Source organism: Heteronotia binoei, chromosome 3 (genome assembly GCF_032191835.1).
Source record: "Heteronotia binoei isolate CCM8104 ecotype False Entrance Well chromosome 3, APGP_CSIRO_Hbin_v1, whole genome shotgun sequence".
NCBI lineage: Eukaryota > Metazoa > Chordata > Lepidosauria > Squamata > Gekkonidae > Heteronotia > Heteronotia binoei.
Genome location: NC_083225.1, coordinates 20,788,271 through 20,804,617, shown reverse-complemented (window position 1 = coordinate 20,804,617; position 16,347 = coordinate 20,788,271). Strand labels below are relative to the sequence as shown.

The following is a 16,347-nucleotide window of genomic DNA, read 5'->3' as shown; positions in this document are numbered from 1 at the left end:
CCCATCACATTTAGTAAATATATTTTTTATTATTAAATTTAGGCACAATGAACTCAGAGATGGCTGTAACAATTTACATACCATTAGCTCACATTTAGCAGCAGTACTCTGCGGAGAGCAGAGTGGGATAAATTGATTGTGATTCCGGGTGGTTTAATGAGGTTTGGCAGGCTGCATGCTCGTGGCCTTTTGTCCATTGAGTGAAGAAGTAGTAATTACTTGATAAAATGAAGAGCATCGCTGTGAACAATTGACCCCTTGGAACAATCCAGGCTGGTCAGCAGTCTGAATCCACATTTCAGTGCCATCATGATCGCTTCAAACTTGAGCGTTTCCAGGGTGCAAACGAAAGTGTTGTCTTCCTTCAGAACAAGCCGTGTGCCATTTTCTGACTTTATAAAGTATTTAAACTGTATAATGTTGGAAGAGATTGAGAACTCTTCCGGGAAGCCATCCAGCCTGCTTTTGGACACCAAAACGATGCGAGATTTGATTTTTGTTATGAAATCCGGGGCGTTGCAAAAAATCCGAAGGCCCTGCGAACGGTCGTGGCTGTCCGTGATTTCCAGAAAGGTGGCCTCTCTGGACGCCTGCTGCTCCTTCTCCCACCTGGCCTTGACAGCCTCGGCGAGCGTTTTAAGCTGAAAGAATTCTGCCTCCTGTGCCAGAAGTTGGTTTTCTTGAAATCCCTCTGGCAGGAGCAGTTCCCCGTTCCGGAGGAAGTTCAGAACATGCCTGAAGATCAGCCCATCCCTGTCGATGAAATAATGGCCATCTGCATCAGAGGGGCATAGGATCTTCCCGCTGACCACTCGTTCCAGCAGAGAGTCCGGATACTTGACGAGGGTTTGCTTTTGTGTGACATACAGGTAGCCGCCGACGTTGAGAGTCACCGGAGACATCTTACAGCTCTTGCCTTGATCGATGCCTTCAGGGTCGCCGCTTTTCCTGTCGCACTCCATCTCACGCCTGTTTGTTTTGTTCTCCGTCGCTGGGGAGGCGGCTTCCTTGCCTGGCTCGTCCTTCGCTTTTTGCGGCGCTTTCTTCTTTAAAAAGCTCCTTCATGCAGCTCTAGCAGGGAGAGCAAGCGGGAGAGGTGTGCTGCCGTGAGCTTTGCATGAGCTCCTCTTCCTCGGCTCAGGTTTGCAGTAGGTGGCGCAGAAGCCGAGTAGGCAGCAGTAGCAGCAGCAAGCGGATCTTGGGAGCCTGCCTGGCTCCGTGAGACACAATTTGCATTTAACTGTCTAAGGGAGAGAGGAGGGTGGGGTGGATACCAGCGGAGTGTTCCTTGGGAAGTCCCAGAAATTGAAATGACTAAGACACGTTTTTGTAGCATATGCTGAAAGGACAGGTCAAGCTGTCTGCTTGCCTCTTCACGTTTCAACTGAAATACGGGTCTAGAAAATCCGTTTTAAAATGCTGATTTGGGAAATTGTGGCGTAATCGATGCATCTCGGCAGTCCGGCTTGCCTTTGGGATATATTTTAAGGAGCCGCTGCCCAGTCAACCTTCTTGAAAGCTGCAGGCCAGGGCAAAGCAGAGCTCAGGGACTTCAGTTGGACTCGGGAGGGTGTGAGTCTGCGCTGGGTTCCCAAAGCCTCTCATCCTGCTTGCGGGGTGGTGGCGGTGGTGGGGCTGTGCATCTCGGTCAGGTTGTTCTCACAACGACAACAGCACTTAAAAATGCCACTTTCTGTCACGGGGCGGCACCTGTGCGTTGGCAGCAAAAGGAGGAACCTGCCGTAAACGTGTCTCCTCTTGTAGGCAAGAGCCTTGATAGAAGAGATGACCTGCTCTTATCGTACCAGCTGTTTTTAAGTTATATGTCGGAATGCGCCGTACGGCTGTTTGTCCCCCCCCCCTCCCCATGCTGCTGCTCGTGTGTGAAAGAGAGCCGGTCTGTAACCAAGCGCCTGAGGTCTGTTGTTCAGCAATGCTGCATTACAGCAATTCTTCAGTGATTGGGGGTGGGGTGGGGGGACACACAACAAAAGCTGCCGTAGGAAAAGCTGCCCGGTTTCTCCCTGCAGCAGCAGCTGTGTTTCGAAGGCTCAGTGTGTTAAAAATGGATCCTCCCTTTGCGAGTACTTGCCACAAGCTGCAAGATGAGGGGAAGCTGTGCAAATAGTGCTGCCTGTTTTCTTGGAGAGCAGGCTGGGAGGGCAGATTCTGAAGCTGCCTCTCCAAAACCAAACTCTTCCTCTCGTGTGGGCCGCAGATCCTTTCCGAGAGCCTTTTTAACCTGTGTGGTCTGGGCATTTCTGTGAAGCAGGACAGTGGTTCAATTTCATTGATGGTAGAGCTACCGTTGTCCCACCCATGATGCATTGCACGTCCACCTCTCTGCCAGAAGGGAGGGGGGAGCAGGCATGACTTCCACTGCCGATTCCCACTAGAATTAGCTCCACAGCCGGTGGTACGGTAGCAGTGCTAATATTTTTATAAGGTGGTGGTGTGTTAATGTGCCTTCGTGCAGTATTTCAGAAGAACATTTCCACAGGATATAGGACTGAAGGCCGAGGACAGAGAGCTGACGGGTGGGAATTAAGAGCCCAACTGCCTCTTTCCTTTGGTTTCCTTGGCTTGTGGATCCCCGAGCAGTTGTTGGCGCACTTCCCAAGTTTCCCTGCAGCTGTGAGGCTGCTTCTTTTTAAATTCTGTTGGCATACATCTAAAATATGTATGATACTTGACTGCAAATTTAATGTTTGAACCAACCAGTCTCTAAATGCTATTGGAAACATATTTTATTCATGCGCATGAAAAGACACACCTCATTTCCCCCTGTGTTCTGTCACTAGGGTTGCCAATCCCCAGGTGGGGGCAGGGGATCCCCTGGTTTGGAGGCCCTCCCCCTGTTTCAGGGTCGTCAGAAAGCGGGGGGTGGGGGTGGGAGGGGAGGGAAATATCTGCTGGGAACTCTATTATTCCCTATGGAGATTTATTCCCATAGAAAATCATGGAGAATTGATTTACGGGTATCTGGGGCTCTGGGGGGGGCTGCTTTTTGGGGTAGAGGCACCAAATTTTCAGTTCAGCATCTAGTGCCTCTCCCCAAAATACCCCCCAAGTTTCAAAAAGATTGGACCAGGGGGTCCAATTCTATGAGCCCCAAAAGAAGGTGCCCCTATCCTTCATTATTTCCTATGGAAGGAATTGAAAAGGTGTGCCGTCCCTTTAAATGTGATGGCCAGAACTCCCTTTGGAGTTCAATTATGCTTGTCGCAGCCTTGATCTTGGCTCCACCCCTAATGTCTCCTGGCTCCACCCCCAAAGTCTCCTGGCTCCACCCCCAAAGTCCCCAGATATTTCTTGAATTGGACTTGGCAACCCTATCTGTCACAACAGCTTTGCTCATCTCCACAGGGCCTTCTGTGAGTGAAAGGGGTGAAGTCAACCGCTGCCTGTACACATAGCCTTCTCTGTAGCAGCCCCCACCTTGTAGAATGGCCTGCCTGAGGAGGTCAGGAAGGCTCCATCTCTCCTGACTTCCTGCAAACTGTGCAAAACTGAATCCTTCAGTAGGGCGTCTCTCTGCAGACACTTGGTATCAGTGTTCTAAAAGGCTTCACAAAGTTACTTGGATAAATTATTGGGGACTTTGGTCTATATCAGGGGCGTCGGACTCATCTTGTTACGAGAGCCAAATCTGACATAAATGAGACCTTGTCGGGCCAGGCCATGTGTGTATTCATTACCCTTGATCTTAGCCAAAAGGCAGAGAAGCTTTTGCTTGGCGGTTTGATCTAACCATCACAGTTTCAGCTGTAAAATTTCTTCCAGGAGTGTTTAGATTTAAGAGACAAGAGCAGGATTTTAAGCAAATGGGAATTGATGTCTTATGTTGTGCACTTCGCTGATTCTAAACGTTTATTTTGTAAAATCTGTTAAAATCTATATTATTGATGAATTTTCTATTTCATTGCCATTTGCTTATGACCAAATGGTCTGTAAGCAATAAATATAGATATGATGTAGTGGTTAAGTGTGTGGACTCTTATCTGGGAGAACCAGGTTTGATTCCCCACTCCTCCATTTGCACCTGCTAGCATGGCCTTGGGTCAGCCATAGCTCTGGCAGAGGTTGTCCTTGAAAGGGCAACTGCTGTGAGAGCCCTCTCCAGCCCCACCCACCTCACAGGGTGTCTGTTGTGGGGGAGGATGATAAAGGAGATTATGAGCCGCTCTGAGACTCTTCGGAGTGGAGGGCGGGATATAAATCCAATATCTTCTTCTTCTATTTTATTTAAGATTAGGTAGCAGAGATATAAACTTTATAAAGGATGCAGACAAACACAATTAAAGATTTTTTTTAAAATAAAAACTTAAAAACATCCTTAAAACAGTGGCGCTCATTGGTCTTAAAGGTGCTTTCCGTATTTCTCCATGGGTTCCAGGGAACTGGGCAAAGGAAGCTCTGGCTCTTTCCTTCCTTCCCCAGGGGACTGGGAAAGGGAGGGGCCTCAGCCAATAGAAGGAAGAGAGGCTTGGCTCAGTAGTTCTGCTGTGCGATTGAGAGAGCCTGGCAAAGCAAGCTCTTCCTCTCCCTCTCCTCCCCAAGGGAGGAGCCTCAGCCAGTGGAGAAAATAGAGGTTTTGCTCTGTAGCTCCTATGCAGTTGAGCAAGCCTTGCAGAGCAAGCTGTTATGCAAAAGGAAGCAAGAGAGATGGGGAAGGAAGCAGAAGACAGCCAGTTGCTCAGGGGCCTGGTAGGAGCCCTCCTGGCCTACATAGTGTGTTGCAAGTTGGATCCTGTTATGCAATTTTGCGCTCCTCCTTGTGCTGTGTTAACGTTATGCTTTTCTGCAGTTCTGTTTTTTAGATTTTTGGTTGAATCCACAGCCTAAACCCTGCTTCACTGTCGACAGGATGTACTGACCTACTCTGTACGGGAAACAAACAGGAGGAACTGGAAGTCCTAATCCAGGAAGGAGACTATGACATAATAGGCCTTACTGAAACTTGGTGGGATGACACTCACAACTGGAATATTAGGATTCAGGGGTACAAGTTATTTAAAAGGGACAGGCAAATGAGAAAGGGCGGAGGCGTAGCAGTATATGTGAAGGAGGTATATACTTGTGAGGAAATATGTGAATCTGAGCATGGCAGCTCAGTTGAGAGTCTGGGTAAAAATAAAAGGAGTAAGAAATAACAGTGATATTACTGTGGGGGTCTGCTATAGACCACCCAGTCAGGCAGAGGACTTGGATGAGATACTTCTACAGCAGATTGCAAAGTTCTCCAAGAGAAGGGACACAGTGATCATGGGAGATTTCAATTACGCAGACATCTGTTGGAAGTCCAACTCTGCTAAAAATGAAAAGTCAAATAGATTCCTGACTTGCCTTGCTGACAACTTCCTTTTCCAGAAAGTGAGGAAGGAAACAAGGGGATCTGCTATCTTGGATTTGATTCTCAGCAACAAGGAAGATTTGATTGAAGAAGTGGAAATAGTGGGCATCCTGGTCAGTAGTGACCATGTGATTTTGGAATTTACAGTCTTAGGGAAGGGAAAAGCTATACGTAGTCAGACTTATAGGCTGGACTTCAGAAAGGCAAACTTTGATAAACTTAGAACTATGCTGGGTAAAATCCCATGGTCAGAAATACTTAAGAGGAAGGGGGTTCAGGAGGGGTGGGAGTTTCTTAAAAGCGAAATACTGAAAGTGCAATCACAGACGATTCCTATGAGAAGAAAAAATGGAAAAAGCCTAAAGAAGCCAAAGTGGCTCCATAAACAGCTCTCTAAAGACTTGAGAAATAAAAAAGACTTCTTTAGGAATTGGAAGGAGGGCCTTATAACCAAGGATGAATATAAACAAGTCACCAGTGCTTGTAGAGAAAAAGTTAGGAAAGCTAAAGCTCAGTATGAGCTTAGGCTGGCCAAAGATGCTAAAAACAACAAAAAAGGGTTCTTTTCTTATGTTCAGAGTAAGAAAAAGAGCAAGGACACGGTAGGCCCATTGCGAGGGCAGGAAAGAAAAATTGTAACCGGCAATGAAGAGAGGGAGGAACTGCTCAGTTCCTACTTTTCCTCAGTCTTCTCTTCTGAGGGAAACGGTGCTCAACATGGCAAAAACAGAACGTATAAGGAGGGTATGAAGTTCCAACCTAGGATCAGCATAGGGTAGTACATAAACACCTAGTTTCTTTAAATGAAACGAAGTCCTCAGGGCCAGATGAATTGCATCCAAGGGTTCTAAAAGAGCTTGCGGATGTAATTTCTGAGCCTCTGGCTATTATTATTAAGGATTCTTGGAGAACAGGAGAGATGCTGGAAGATTGGAGGCGGGCTAATGTTGTCCCCATCTTCAAGAAGGAGAAAAAAGATGATCCGGGTAACTACCGACCCGTCAGCTTGACGTCTATACTTGGAAACGTTTTAGACCAAATCATCAAACAGTCGGTCCTGGAACATTTAAAAAGAATTGATGTGATTACTAAGAGCCAGCATGGTTTTCTCAAGAACAAGTCATGTCAGACTAACCTGATCTCTTTTTTTGAGAAAGTGACTACCTTGCTGGATCTGGGGAATGCTGTAGACATCGTTTATCTTGATTTCAGTAAGGCTTTTGACAAAGTTCCACATGCTATCCTTGTTGACAAGCTGGTAAAATGTGGTTTGGATCCTGTTACTGTTAGGTGGATCTGTAAAGGGTTGACAGATCGCACCCAAAGAGTGCTTGTGAATGGTTCCTCATCCTCTTGGAGAGAAGTGACAAGTGGAGTGCCTCTGGGATCTGTCCTGGGGCCTGTTTTGTTCAACATCTTTATCAATGATTTGGATAAAGGAATAGAGGGAATGCTTATTAAATTTGCAGATGATACTAAATTGGGAGGGGTTACAAACACAGAAGAAGACAGAAACAGGATACAGGATAACCTTGACAGGCTGGAAAACTGGGCTAAAATCAATGAAATGAATTTTAACAGGGATAAATGTAAAGTTCAGCATTTAGGTAGGAAAAATCCAATGCATGGTTATAGGATGGGGGAGACTTGTCTTAGCAGTAGTATGTGTGAAAAAGATCTAGGGGTCTTAGTGGATCATACACTGAACATGAGTCAACAGTGTGATGCGGTGGCTAAAAAGACAAATGCAATTTTGGGCTGTATCAACAGAAGTATAGTGTCCAGATCACATGATGTGATGGTATTGCTTTACTCTGCTCTGATAAGACCTCACATGGAGTACTGTGTTCAGTTTTGGGCACCACATTTTAAGAAGGATATAGACAAGCTGGAAGGGGTCCAGAAGAGGGTGACGATGATTGTGAGGGGTCTGGAGACCAAGTCCTATGAGGAAAGGTTGAAGGAGCTGGGGACGTTTAGCCTGGAGAGGAGGCAGCTGAGAGGTGATATGATCACCATCTTCAAGTACTTGAAGGATTGTCATCTAGAGGATGGTGTGGAATTGTTTTCTGTGGCCCCGGAAGGTAGGACCAGAACCAGTGGGTTGAAATTAAATCAAAAGAGTTTCCGGCTCAACATTAGGAAGAACTTCCTGAGCAGTAGAGCGATTCCTCAGTGGAACAGGCTTCCTTGGGAGGTGGTGGGCTCTCCTTCCTTGGAGGTTTTCAAACAGAGGCTAGATGGCTATCTGACAGCAATGAAGATCCTGTGAATTTAGAGGGAGGTGTTTGTGAGTTTCCTGCATTGTGCAGGGGGTTGGACTAGATGACTGTGGAGGTCCCTTCCAACGCTATGATTCTGTGTCAGGGGCCTTGAGTCCCCTGGAGAAAGGCAGGCTATAAAGAATGTAAATGAATGAATGAAGAGGGCACTGGGTTAAGTTCACTGGCTAACATAGCAGTTCTGTTCCAGAGTTAGAAGAACATTTCTGCTGTGTCCCCCCCCCCCCATGGGAAGGTAGATTCAGTGCAGCAGCATAAGAGGGCCTCCACACTGGTGATTGGGTGCCCACGGGCAATGTCTTTGGCAGACCGGGCTGGCAGATCTTCTCACTCATGCTCTACAGTCATGTAAAGATACGTCAGAATAAAAGAGGCGGTGAAAGTTCCCTCCTGGAATGAGCGGAAAACCCAGATGTGGCCATTTCCTCCTTCGAAACCAGCGCGGATGCCCCGTGACACTGCTGAGCTGAATCTGCCCTCCTGTATGCGGGATACACTGGAGGGGAGTATGCCAATTAGCAGTGGAGCCAATTGCTGCGCATTTTGAGGGCTCCGTCAAAGGAACGCAAGATCACGTGTCTAGCATTGGACTGCATTGCTCTGACCCTGCATTTGTAGAGCTGCAAATCAGGAGTTTGGTGAGAGGGAATGCCACTCACGGGGCGTGCTCTGTACAAAAGGCAGGCAGCCAGCAGCCAGCTAGCTGCAAGTGTCTTGCGTTCTTGGGAGGAGTCATTATTAGTAATATGCTTTACAGGTCTCACTGTTTATCTCTGGTAAAATCTACTGACTCATATGAATGTGTCTCCACGGAAATATTTTTGGAGGACTTTTGAGAAGGGCGGGGCTGGCTAAAATGTAAAGGGTAGCAAATGTTTAGCTGTGAGATGTGAGACCCAAATACTGTCACTGCGTTAGAGTGAACAAAGCCACTCAAACCAAATTCTTGGAGGTAGTTTAATCTCCCCCAAAGACTGTGGAGGTTCCTTATCTCTTGCCACGTGTGCGGCATCCTGTAGGCAGAAGAAGAACGGTTGCTGTGTTAATTCTTAAGAAACAGAGGTGGAGCCAAAAAGTTAACCCAAACTCTGCACCTCCACCTCCTGGTACTGGTATTCCTTGGAGGTCTCCCATCCAAGTATTTGCCAGGGTCTGCCCTGCTTAGCTTCTGAGATCTGATGAGATCCTCGGGCTTGCCTGGATTATCCAGGTCAGGGCCTCTCTGGGACCTTTTGATCCACTGGCTCTCCTGGCTGCCAACCCGGGGGAGCCGTTCTTCCACCGCAGAAGCTTTGGAGCCATAATGTCCCCCTCCCCGCCCAGGATCGTTTTTGTTCCTGTTTCCTAACTGAGCTCAGTGAGAGTGTGCCTTTGAAAGTGAGGGGGGCAGGCTCACTTTCCCGGGTGGGGCTGCCACTGAAAAGGCCCTCTTTCTCGTGTGCCCACCAAACGATCTTCTTTGTCCAGTGGGAGCCTCCGGAGGCCTCTCCATGTGATCCTAATTCAGGGCAGGAACATGGGGAAGAAGATGGTCCTTCAGATACGCCAGTCCCAAGCCAGGCGGGGCTTTAAAGGACAAAACCAAGACCTTGAATTGGGCTCCGGAGTGGGTCAATAGCCAGTGTGATTGCTGCATATCAGCGTCCTGATAGCTGGGCTTATAAAAGATTTTTCTCTGTGCCAGATTTCACCCCCCCCCCTCCACTCCCCTTAATAGTTTACTACAAAGGAATGAGGTAAAAGAACAAAAGACAGCCAGCCTCCCCCTCATTCCTTGGAGATTACCTTGGGGAAAATGAAGACTGATTTATATCCTGTGTTTTCCTACACAGTGCGATTGCCTGAGAAGGTCAGACCAGAGCCAACGGGTTGAAATTAAATCAAAAGAGTTTCCGGCTCAACGTTAGGAAGACCTTCCTGACAGTTAGAGGGGTTATTCAGTGGAACAGGCTTCCTCCTTGGGAGGCGGTGGCTCTCCTTCCTTGGGGGTTTTTCAACAGAGACCATCTGGCAGCAGTGCTGATTCTGAGTATTGGGCAGAATATGAGAAGGAGGGCAGGAAGGGCTGCATCAGTGCTCAGTTCTCATAGCCTTTTCTTATTTGCTCAGAGAAATGCTGATTGGCACTTCAAGATGAGTCAGCAATTTTTCTCCAGGCCACTTTTGCTTGGGGTCCTAGAGAGTCTCTCCCCCCTTCGCTCCCGATCTTCTGGGCTCAGAGCAGGGGTCCCTGTGTGTGTGTGTGGGGGGGAGGTAACTGTGAATTCGCTGCGTTGTGCAGGGGAGTGGTCTAGATTACCCTGGAGGTCCCTTCCAACTCTATGATTCTGGGACACCTTTTGTTTGTTCTTAGGAAACAGTATAGATGCGAATCTTTTGCAGGCTTTTTGAAACGGCCTTCTAAACTGGGAAAGTAGGAATAGGAAGCGCATGGACGTATGGACAAGCAACGTAGCTGGTTTGTTAGAACTGCTGATTTGAATGTTTTTGTTGTACGAATAAAACAACAATAAAAAGCAAACAGTCTTCAAAGATTGATGACGGTTTTTTTAATTGCTTTTTTTTTGAAATTTTTATTCTCCTTCTGTCTGTAGATCCAGGTGGGCGGCCGTGTTGCCCTGACGCAAGAGGGCAAAGCTTGAATCCAGTCAGGCACCTTGAAGACCAGCATAGTTTAATTCTGGGAATAAGCTTTCACGTGCAAGTGCTCACTGAGTATCTCTGCTACGAACATATGAAGCTGCCTTATACCGAATCAGACCTTTGGTCCATCAAAGTCAGTATTGCCTTTTCAGACTGGCAGCGGCTCTCCAGGGTCTCAAGCTGAGGTTTTTCACACCTATTTGCCTGGACCCTTTTTTGGAGATGCCAGGGATTGAACCTGGGACCTTCTGCTTCCCAAGCAGATGCTCTACCACTGAGCCACAGCCCCATTCATGGCTCTCTAGGGTCTCCAGCTGAGGTTTTTCACACCTCTTTGCCTGGACCCTTTTAGTTGGAGATGCCAGGGATTGAACCTGGGACCTTCTGCTTCCCAAGCAGATGCTCTGCCACTGAGCCACAGCCCCATTCATGGCTCTCTAGGGTCTCCAGTTGAGGTTCTTCACACCTATTTGCCTGGACCCTTTTTTGGAGATGCCGGGGATTGAACCTGGGACCTTCTGCTTCCCAAGCAGATGCTCTGCCACTGAGCCACAGCCCCATTCATGGCTCTCTAGGGTCTCCAGCTGAGGTTCTTCACACCTATTTGCCTGGACCCTTTTTTGGAGATGCCGGGGATTGAACCTGGGACCTTCTGCTTACCAAGCAGATGCTCTGCCACTGAGCCACCGTCCCTCCCCTATAATGTTCTTAAGTATGATGCACTATCAAAGAACAACATTTGAATCCAGTGGCTCCTCCTGGCTATACCCAGAATTAAACTTCACTGGTCTTAAAGATGTCTGACTGGACTCAAAGTTTGTTCTAATTCTGTCCGTGTCACTCTTGAAGGAGTTGCCAGACACCTGGCATGTCCCCAAGGGATGACTGTCTTCCTCTGTTACAGCAACTCTGATACAAAATAACAATAATATCCTAAGTTGGGTGTCTGGAGTGACCCGGGAAGTGAGCCTGGCCCCCTCACTGTCTCTGAAGCCTGAGTCCTGCAACCGCTGATCAGGAGGGCCACCCCGGCTCTTGTTGGGGGTTCCGCTGCTAACCTGTATCTGTTTCTCTTGAAGAGAAGCTGTCTTTGGAAGGAATTGTGGTCCAGCGTGCAGAATGCCGGCCTGCAGCCAGTGAAAACTACATGAAGTTGAAAAGGTGAGCATAAACCAAGCTTTCGTGTACCTCTGCGGTGCGGTCCGTTGTGCTGAAGTAACGTGTAGACTCGGGCACTGCGTACAGTTCAGAGAAGGGCACTCCGTAACGTAATTGCCCCACCGTCTTTGACAGGCTTCGCTGCCCCTCTTGGGTGGGATGCTGGCCCTCCGCTTGCCTATCTGCTCGCTCCAGATGGGTTTGAGATCCTTCCCTCCTGCCCTTTGCTGGCACGGCTCCCTGCTGCCTTTTCAGCCTGCTGTTCCCCTGGCAGGCTGCGCGTCTCCCCAGGACTGGGCACTCTTAGTATGGGATGCAGATCCCCACCCTCACGACAGCCCATCTGTCAGCCTCAGGCCTGCTCTCCCCCTCTTCCAGATGACTCGGTGCACGTTTCTATGAGCCTCGTGGCCTTTGGGGCGTAGGGACCCTGCCTTGCACACGCCATGATTCAGGGGAAGGAGTGGGGAGTCATAAGTTATAACAGGGGTCACCAACCATCTGGAGCCTGGGGGCACCGTTGGGATTCTGATACTCAGTGGTGAGCAGTGTTCCATATGAAGCTGCCTTATACTGAATCAGACCCTGGGTCCATCAAAGTCAGTATTGTCTTCTCAGACTGGCAGCGGCTCTCCAGGGTCTCAAGCTGAGGTTTTTCACACCTATTTGCCTGGACCCTTTTTTGGAGATGCCGGGGATTGAACCTGGGACCTTCTGCTTCCCAAGCAGATGCTCTACCACTGAGCCACCGTCCCTCCCCAATGGTTCCCTCTAAGCTGAGTTAGAGTGAACCAGCTCACAGCTTTTTAGCCTCCAGCTTGCACACTTTTGTCTTAGCTCAGGAAAAATGGCCCCGGAGCAAAACTAATTTATCCAGTAGCTCACAACTTTAGTGACAGTAGCTCGCAGCTTTAATACCAGTAGCTCACAAAGTAGAATTTTTGCTCACAAGGCTCTGCAGCTTAGAGGGATCATTGGTGGTGAATGGCCGCTGAAGGGGCCCTTCTGCGTAGCTCCAGAAAAGCACTGGTACCGCATATAAAGCAGCTGGACTTGAGAGGCAGCAGCTTCTTCTGTGCTGTGGCTTTGTTGGGCTTCACCCAGTCACGTGTAGAACCCTCTTAGGTTAAGTGAAGGCTTCCATCTAAATGTGTGCTGAGAGACTTGAACGTGGGTGAATGCGTGGATAAGTGGACAGGGCGTGATCTGTGAGGCTCTGCTTCCCCTGCATGTACCTGAGAGTGAAGCCCGAGGCAGAAGTGGAGTCCTCGGGGCAAGGAGGCAGCTGGAATGGGGCACACCAGAGACAGCTGGAAAAGGCCAGAACCGCCGTCTGGCAGAGATTGCTGAAGCACCCAAATGTACTTCGGGGAGCCAGCCGGCATGGGATTGAGAGGGGAATAGCAACGACATTACAATTTGATTTAAAGCTTTAAACTCTTTAGTCAAACATTATAAAGACGATACGATCAAAAATGAATCTAGAATTTTGGATGAATTGGTTAGAACAAAAAAGAAACGTTGCGGAAGCACACGGGCACGGAGGGAGGTCTCCCTTGGGGAGAGGCCCTCAGCCGTTCAGAGCCTTTGGAATTCTGCCGTGGTATAGCGGGCGCGGCAGCAAAATGGCTGACACAGAATGCCAGCCTGAGGAGGCTTAGCGAGCCACAGAACGATGGCCACAGCTTCACTTCAGTCAGGCAGCGCAGCTCCTTCTGCTACAGTGGCAGCTGCTGCTAAAGCAACGCTTTAAAAAAATCTGCACAGTCGCTCCGTAGTCAGTCAGAAGCATTGCTAGGCAACAGCCCTACCTGACTCCGCCCACTTCCTAAAACCTCTTGCTGGGTACCACGTTGGGGGGCCCCTGTCCGCCATAGGGTGATCTGATCGCCACCCGATGTTAAGAACCTCCTAGTCTGTAGTCACGCAGGGAAACCAAAACTGCTCACATCAGCTAAATCAGCAGTTTGCTTCCCCACTGTGTTAGCTCAGGCCTGTTGTTGCACTCAGCCACAGTAATGGGTTCCTGGGCTCTGGTCAGCTCTGGATTCTTGGTCTGGGTCTTTGGGTTTCCAGGGTGTCAGAGAACTAGTGCCTGAGCTACTCCATCATATCCCTCCCCCCTCAGTATGGCGTTGTCTTCTCTTGTGCAGACATTTTGATTGCGTGCTCTATATTTGCTGACTTGGGTAGGGGACTGAAGCAAGAAGTATTTTTCATCTTAACATTTCAATTTGCTGCGGCTTGGGAGAAAACAGAACAAAGCTTGAATCCAGTGGCCCTATTAAGACCCACAGAGTTTAATTCCGGGTGTAAGCTTTCGTGTGCATGCGTCCCTCATTAAATCCTTGGAGAATTTCTGTCTGCAAGTTCTAAAGAATCATACAAATCGGTGCCATTGAAAAGGTTGAGAATGGAGCCGGTATCTGTCTTCTATCTGGGGATCAGAAATAAGAATGTAATTGTGAGATATGTTCGAGGCCCCTGTTTTAGCTTTCCTTTATTAAAAAGTACCACAAAGCATTGTGAAGTGTTTCCCCCTCCCTTTCTTTTGTGCTGTGGATTTTGGGAAAGAGTTCTCAGTAGGCAGGAGATGACTGAGGGGCAGACCGCAGCTGAGAGCTGGAGGCTGGCGGCTCCTGCCTGGCTTTTCCTCAGCAGTCTTCTGGAGCTGCACCGCAGGCAGGAGCTGATCCCATTGCAGTTCAAAAAATTCTCAAAATCTCATCCCTCAATATAAAGAATATTTGATAAAGGGCACTTCTCCCCTCCAGACTCCTGTTTCTCACACAGTAAATGTGTATGTGGGGTTGTTATTTGGTTGTACAAGATCGGGAGAGGTCTTACCTTAACGTAGCATTTCTGTTGTGGAACTGTTGCATTTCTCAGGATTTCAAAGTACAGTTTGAAAACAAACACAGTACAGTTGTCCTGTGTTGAGGGACGGTGGCTCAGTGGTAGAGCATCTGCTTGGTAAGCACCTGTTGGTATGCCTTGTGACAGGAATGGTGAAGAATCTTCTTTGTGGTCCCTGTGCAGTCCCACATTTGAGTTTGGGCCCATGCATGAATCTTGGAAAACTCCAATAGCCAGTGTCAGTGGGTTTTTTTTGGGGGGGGGGGGGGGTTGTGGGCTTTTCCCTCAACTCTGGGGACCAGGTAGCTACTGAGCATGCCCGGAGTGGAGGAGAAAGCTCCACCTCTTCTCAGTTTCTTCTCTACTGCCACCCTGAACAGACCTCGTTGCGTTTTCCCCACCTTCTCACCTCTGCATTTTTCTCCTCAGCTTCCCCAAGACTTGTGACAGGAATGGTGAAGAGTATCCCAGCTCTCCCTTTCCCCTGCGACTCTAAGAGCTTCACTCTGTTTATCAGTTCGTAAGAGAGAGAGAAGCCCAGCTTGGGTGGCCCAGGCTAGTCTGATCTCATCAGATCTGGGAAGCTAAGCAAGGCTGAGATTAGGTCAGGTCTTGGATAGGAGACGCGTGAGGAAGTTCAGGATCCCTGTGCAGAGACAAGCAACAGCAAAACACCTTGGTTCATCTCTTGCCCTGACCCAGGTAACCCCGGCTAGCCTGATCTCATCACATCCAGGAATCTGAGCAAGGTTGGCCCTGGGGAGTCCTTGGATGGGAGACCACCTAGGACAGGGGTGGGGAACGTTGGCTCTCCAGATGTTTTTTGCCTACAACTCCCATTAGCTCCAGCCATGCTGGCTAGGGCTGATGGGAGTTGTAGGCATAAAACATCTGGAGAGCCAGCATTCCCCACCCCTGTGTGACTTATACCATGAAGTGGCCAACGGTAGCTCTCCAGATGTTTCTTGCCTACAACTCCCATCAGCCCCAGCCATTGGCCATGCTGGCTGGGACTGATGGGAGTTGTAGGCAAAAACATCTGGAGAGCCAACGTTCCCCGCCCCTGTGTGACTTAGACCATAAAGTGGCCAAGGGTAGCTCTCCAGATGTTTCTTGCCTACAACTCCCATCAGCCCCAGCCGTGCTGGCTGGGGGATGATGGGAGTTGTAGGCAAAAAAACATCTGGAGGGCCAATGTTCCCTACCCCTGACCTCAGAAGTCCAGGGGCCGCCATGCAGAGGCAGGCAATGGCTAAGCCACCTCTGAACGTCTCTTGTCTTGAAAACCCTGGGTGGGGTCACTGTAAGACAGTGGTGACCAGAGAGACCTTTCCAGCAAGGGAGAGCCTGCACCTTTCATCTGGAGCCCCTTCTTTTGCCTCCAGGGGACCCGGGGTCCAGTCCCAGCAGCTCTGCAGTTGGAAGAGGGGAGCAGGGCTGGGGGAGGCTGTGGAAAGTTGCAGCTCCTTAGAGGACCCCGGGCTGGGCCAGCTGCTGAAGGGCTGAAGTCTTGCAAATGCGTCACATTGCTTTAACCTCAGCGCTCGCCTGCTGTGCAACTCCAGCACAGGTGTCTAAAAGCGTGCGTATGATCAGTCAGGAATTTCAGGTTATTTCACAAAGGCTAAAAAGCTCAGGGGAATGAGCAGTCAGTTGCAGACGATCTGCCGGGTAGAGAATAGGTAGCGCTCTGCGTTCCATCGTGGCAGGAACCCCCCCCCCCCCCCCCCCCGTGTTTGCTGTCAGGCTGTAGCAGTATCGTTGTTGCAGGTGCTGGACTGTGGAGAGCGCTTCGTTTGTTTTCCGGGCTGCGTCTTCCTCTGGGAGCCTGTCACCCGTCACTCTTGTCATCCTGCTGCAGCTGAGCACCGCCTAAGTCCCAGAAAGGTTCTTGTCCTCTCAGCTGGACTTCCTGCCCAGCCCTCTCCCCTCCCCCGTCCCTAGCTGCAGAAGGAGGCTGCAGAACCAAACGTTGGTGGGGTCAGTTTCTTGGCAGGAGGCAATAAAAATGCTTTGGACTTCTCCTGAGATGGGGGCTCTCAGGGGGAGTTTCCT

At 49.2% G+C, this 16,347-nt stretch overlaps 2 protein-coding genes across 3 annotated transcripts in view; one reads left to right on the top strand and one right to left on the bottom strand.

The window, feature by feature from the left end:
* KCTD4 (potassium channel tetramerization domain containing 4) overlaps positions 1–9,127 on the bottom strand; it is a 9,220-nt gene extending 93 nt beyond the window's left edge. Inside the window, exons 1-3 of the mRNA XM_060235367.1 lie at positions 9,032–9,127; positions 7,967–8,115; positions 1–1,059 (exon numbers count right to left, since the gene is read on the bottom strand). The exon at positions 1–1,059 is cut by the window's left edge and continues 93 nt beyond it. Of these exons, the coding sequence (XP_060091350.1) occupies positions 216–1,059; positions 7,967–8,115; positions 9,032–9,127 (1,089 nt within the window). The 3' untranslated portion in view covers positions 1–215. The remainder of the gene's footprint in view (positions 1,060–7,966; positions 8,116–9,031) is intronic.
* Positions 1–16,347, top strand: part of GTF2F2 (general transcription factor IIF subunit 2) — a 108,388-nt gene that overhangs the window by 46,421 nt on the left and 45,620 nt on the right. For both annotated transcript variants that reach the window (XM_060233571.1, XM_060233570.1), the window contains one exon: positions 11,358–11,439. In XM_060233571.1, the coding sequence (XP_060089554.1) occupies positions 11,358–11,439 (82 nt within the window). The remainder of the gene's footprint in view (positions 1–11,357; positions 11,440–16,347) is intronic.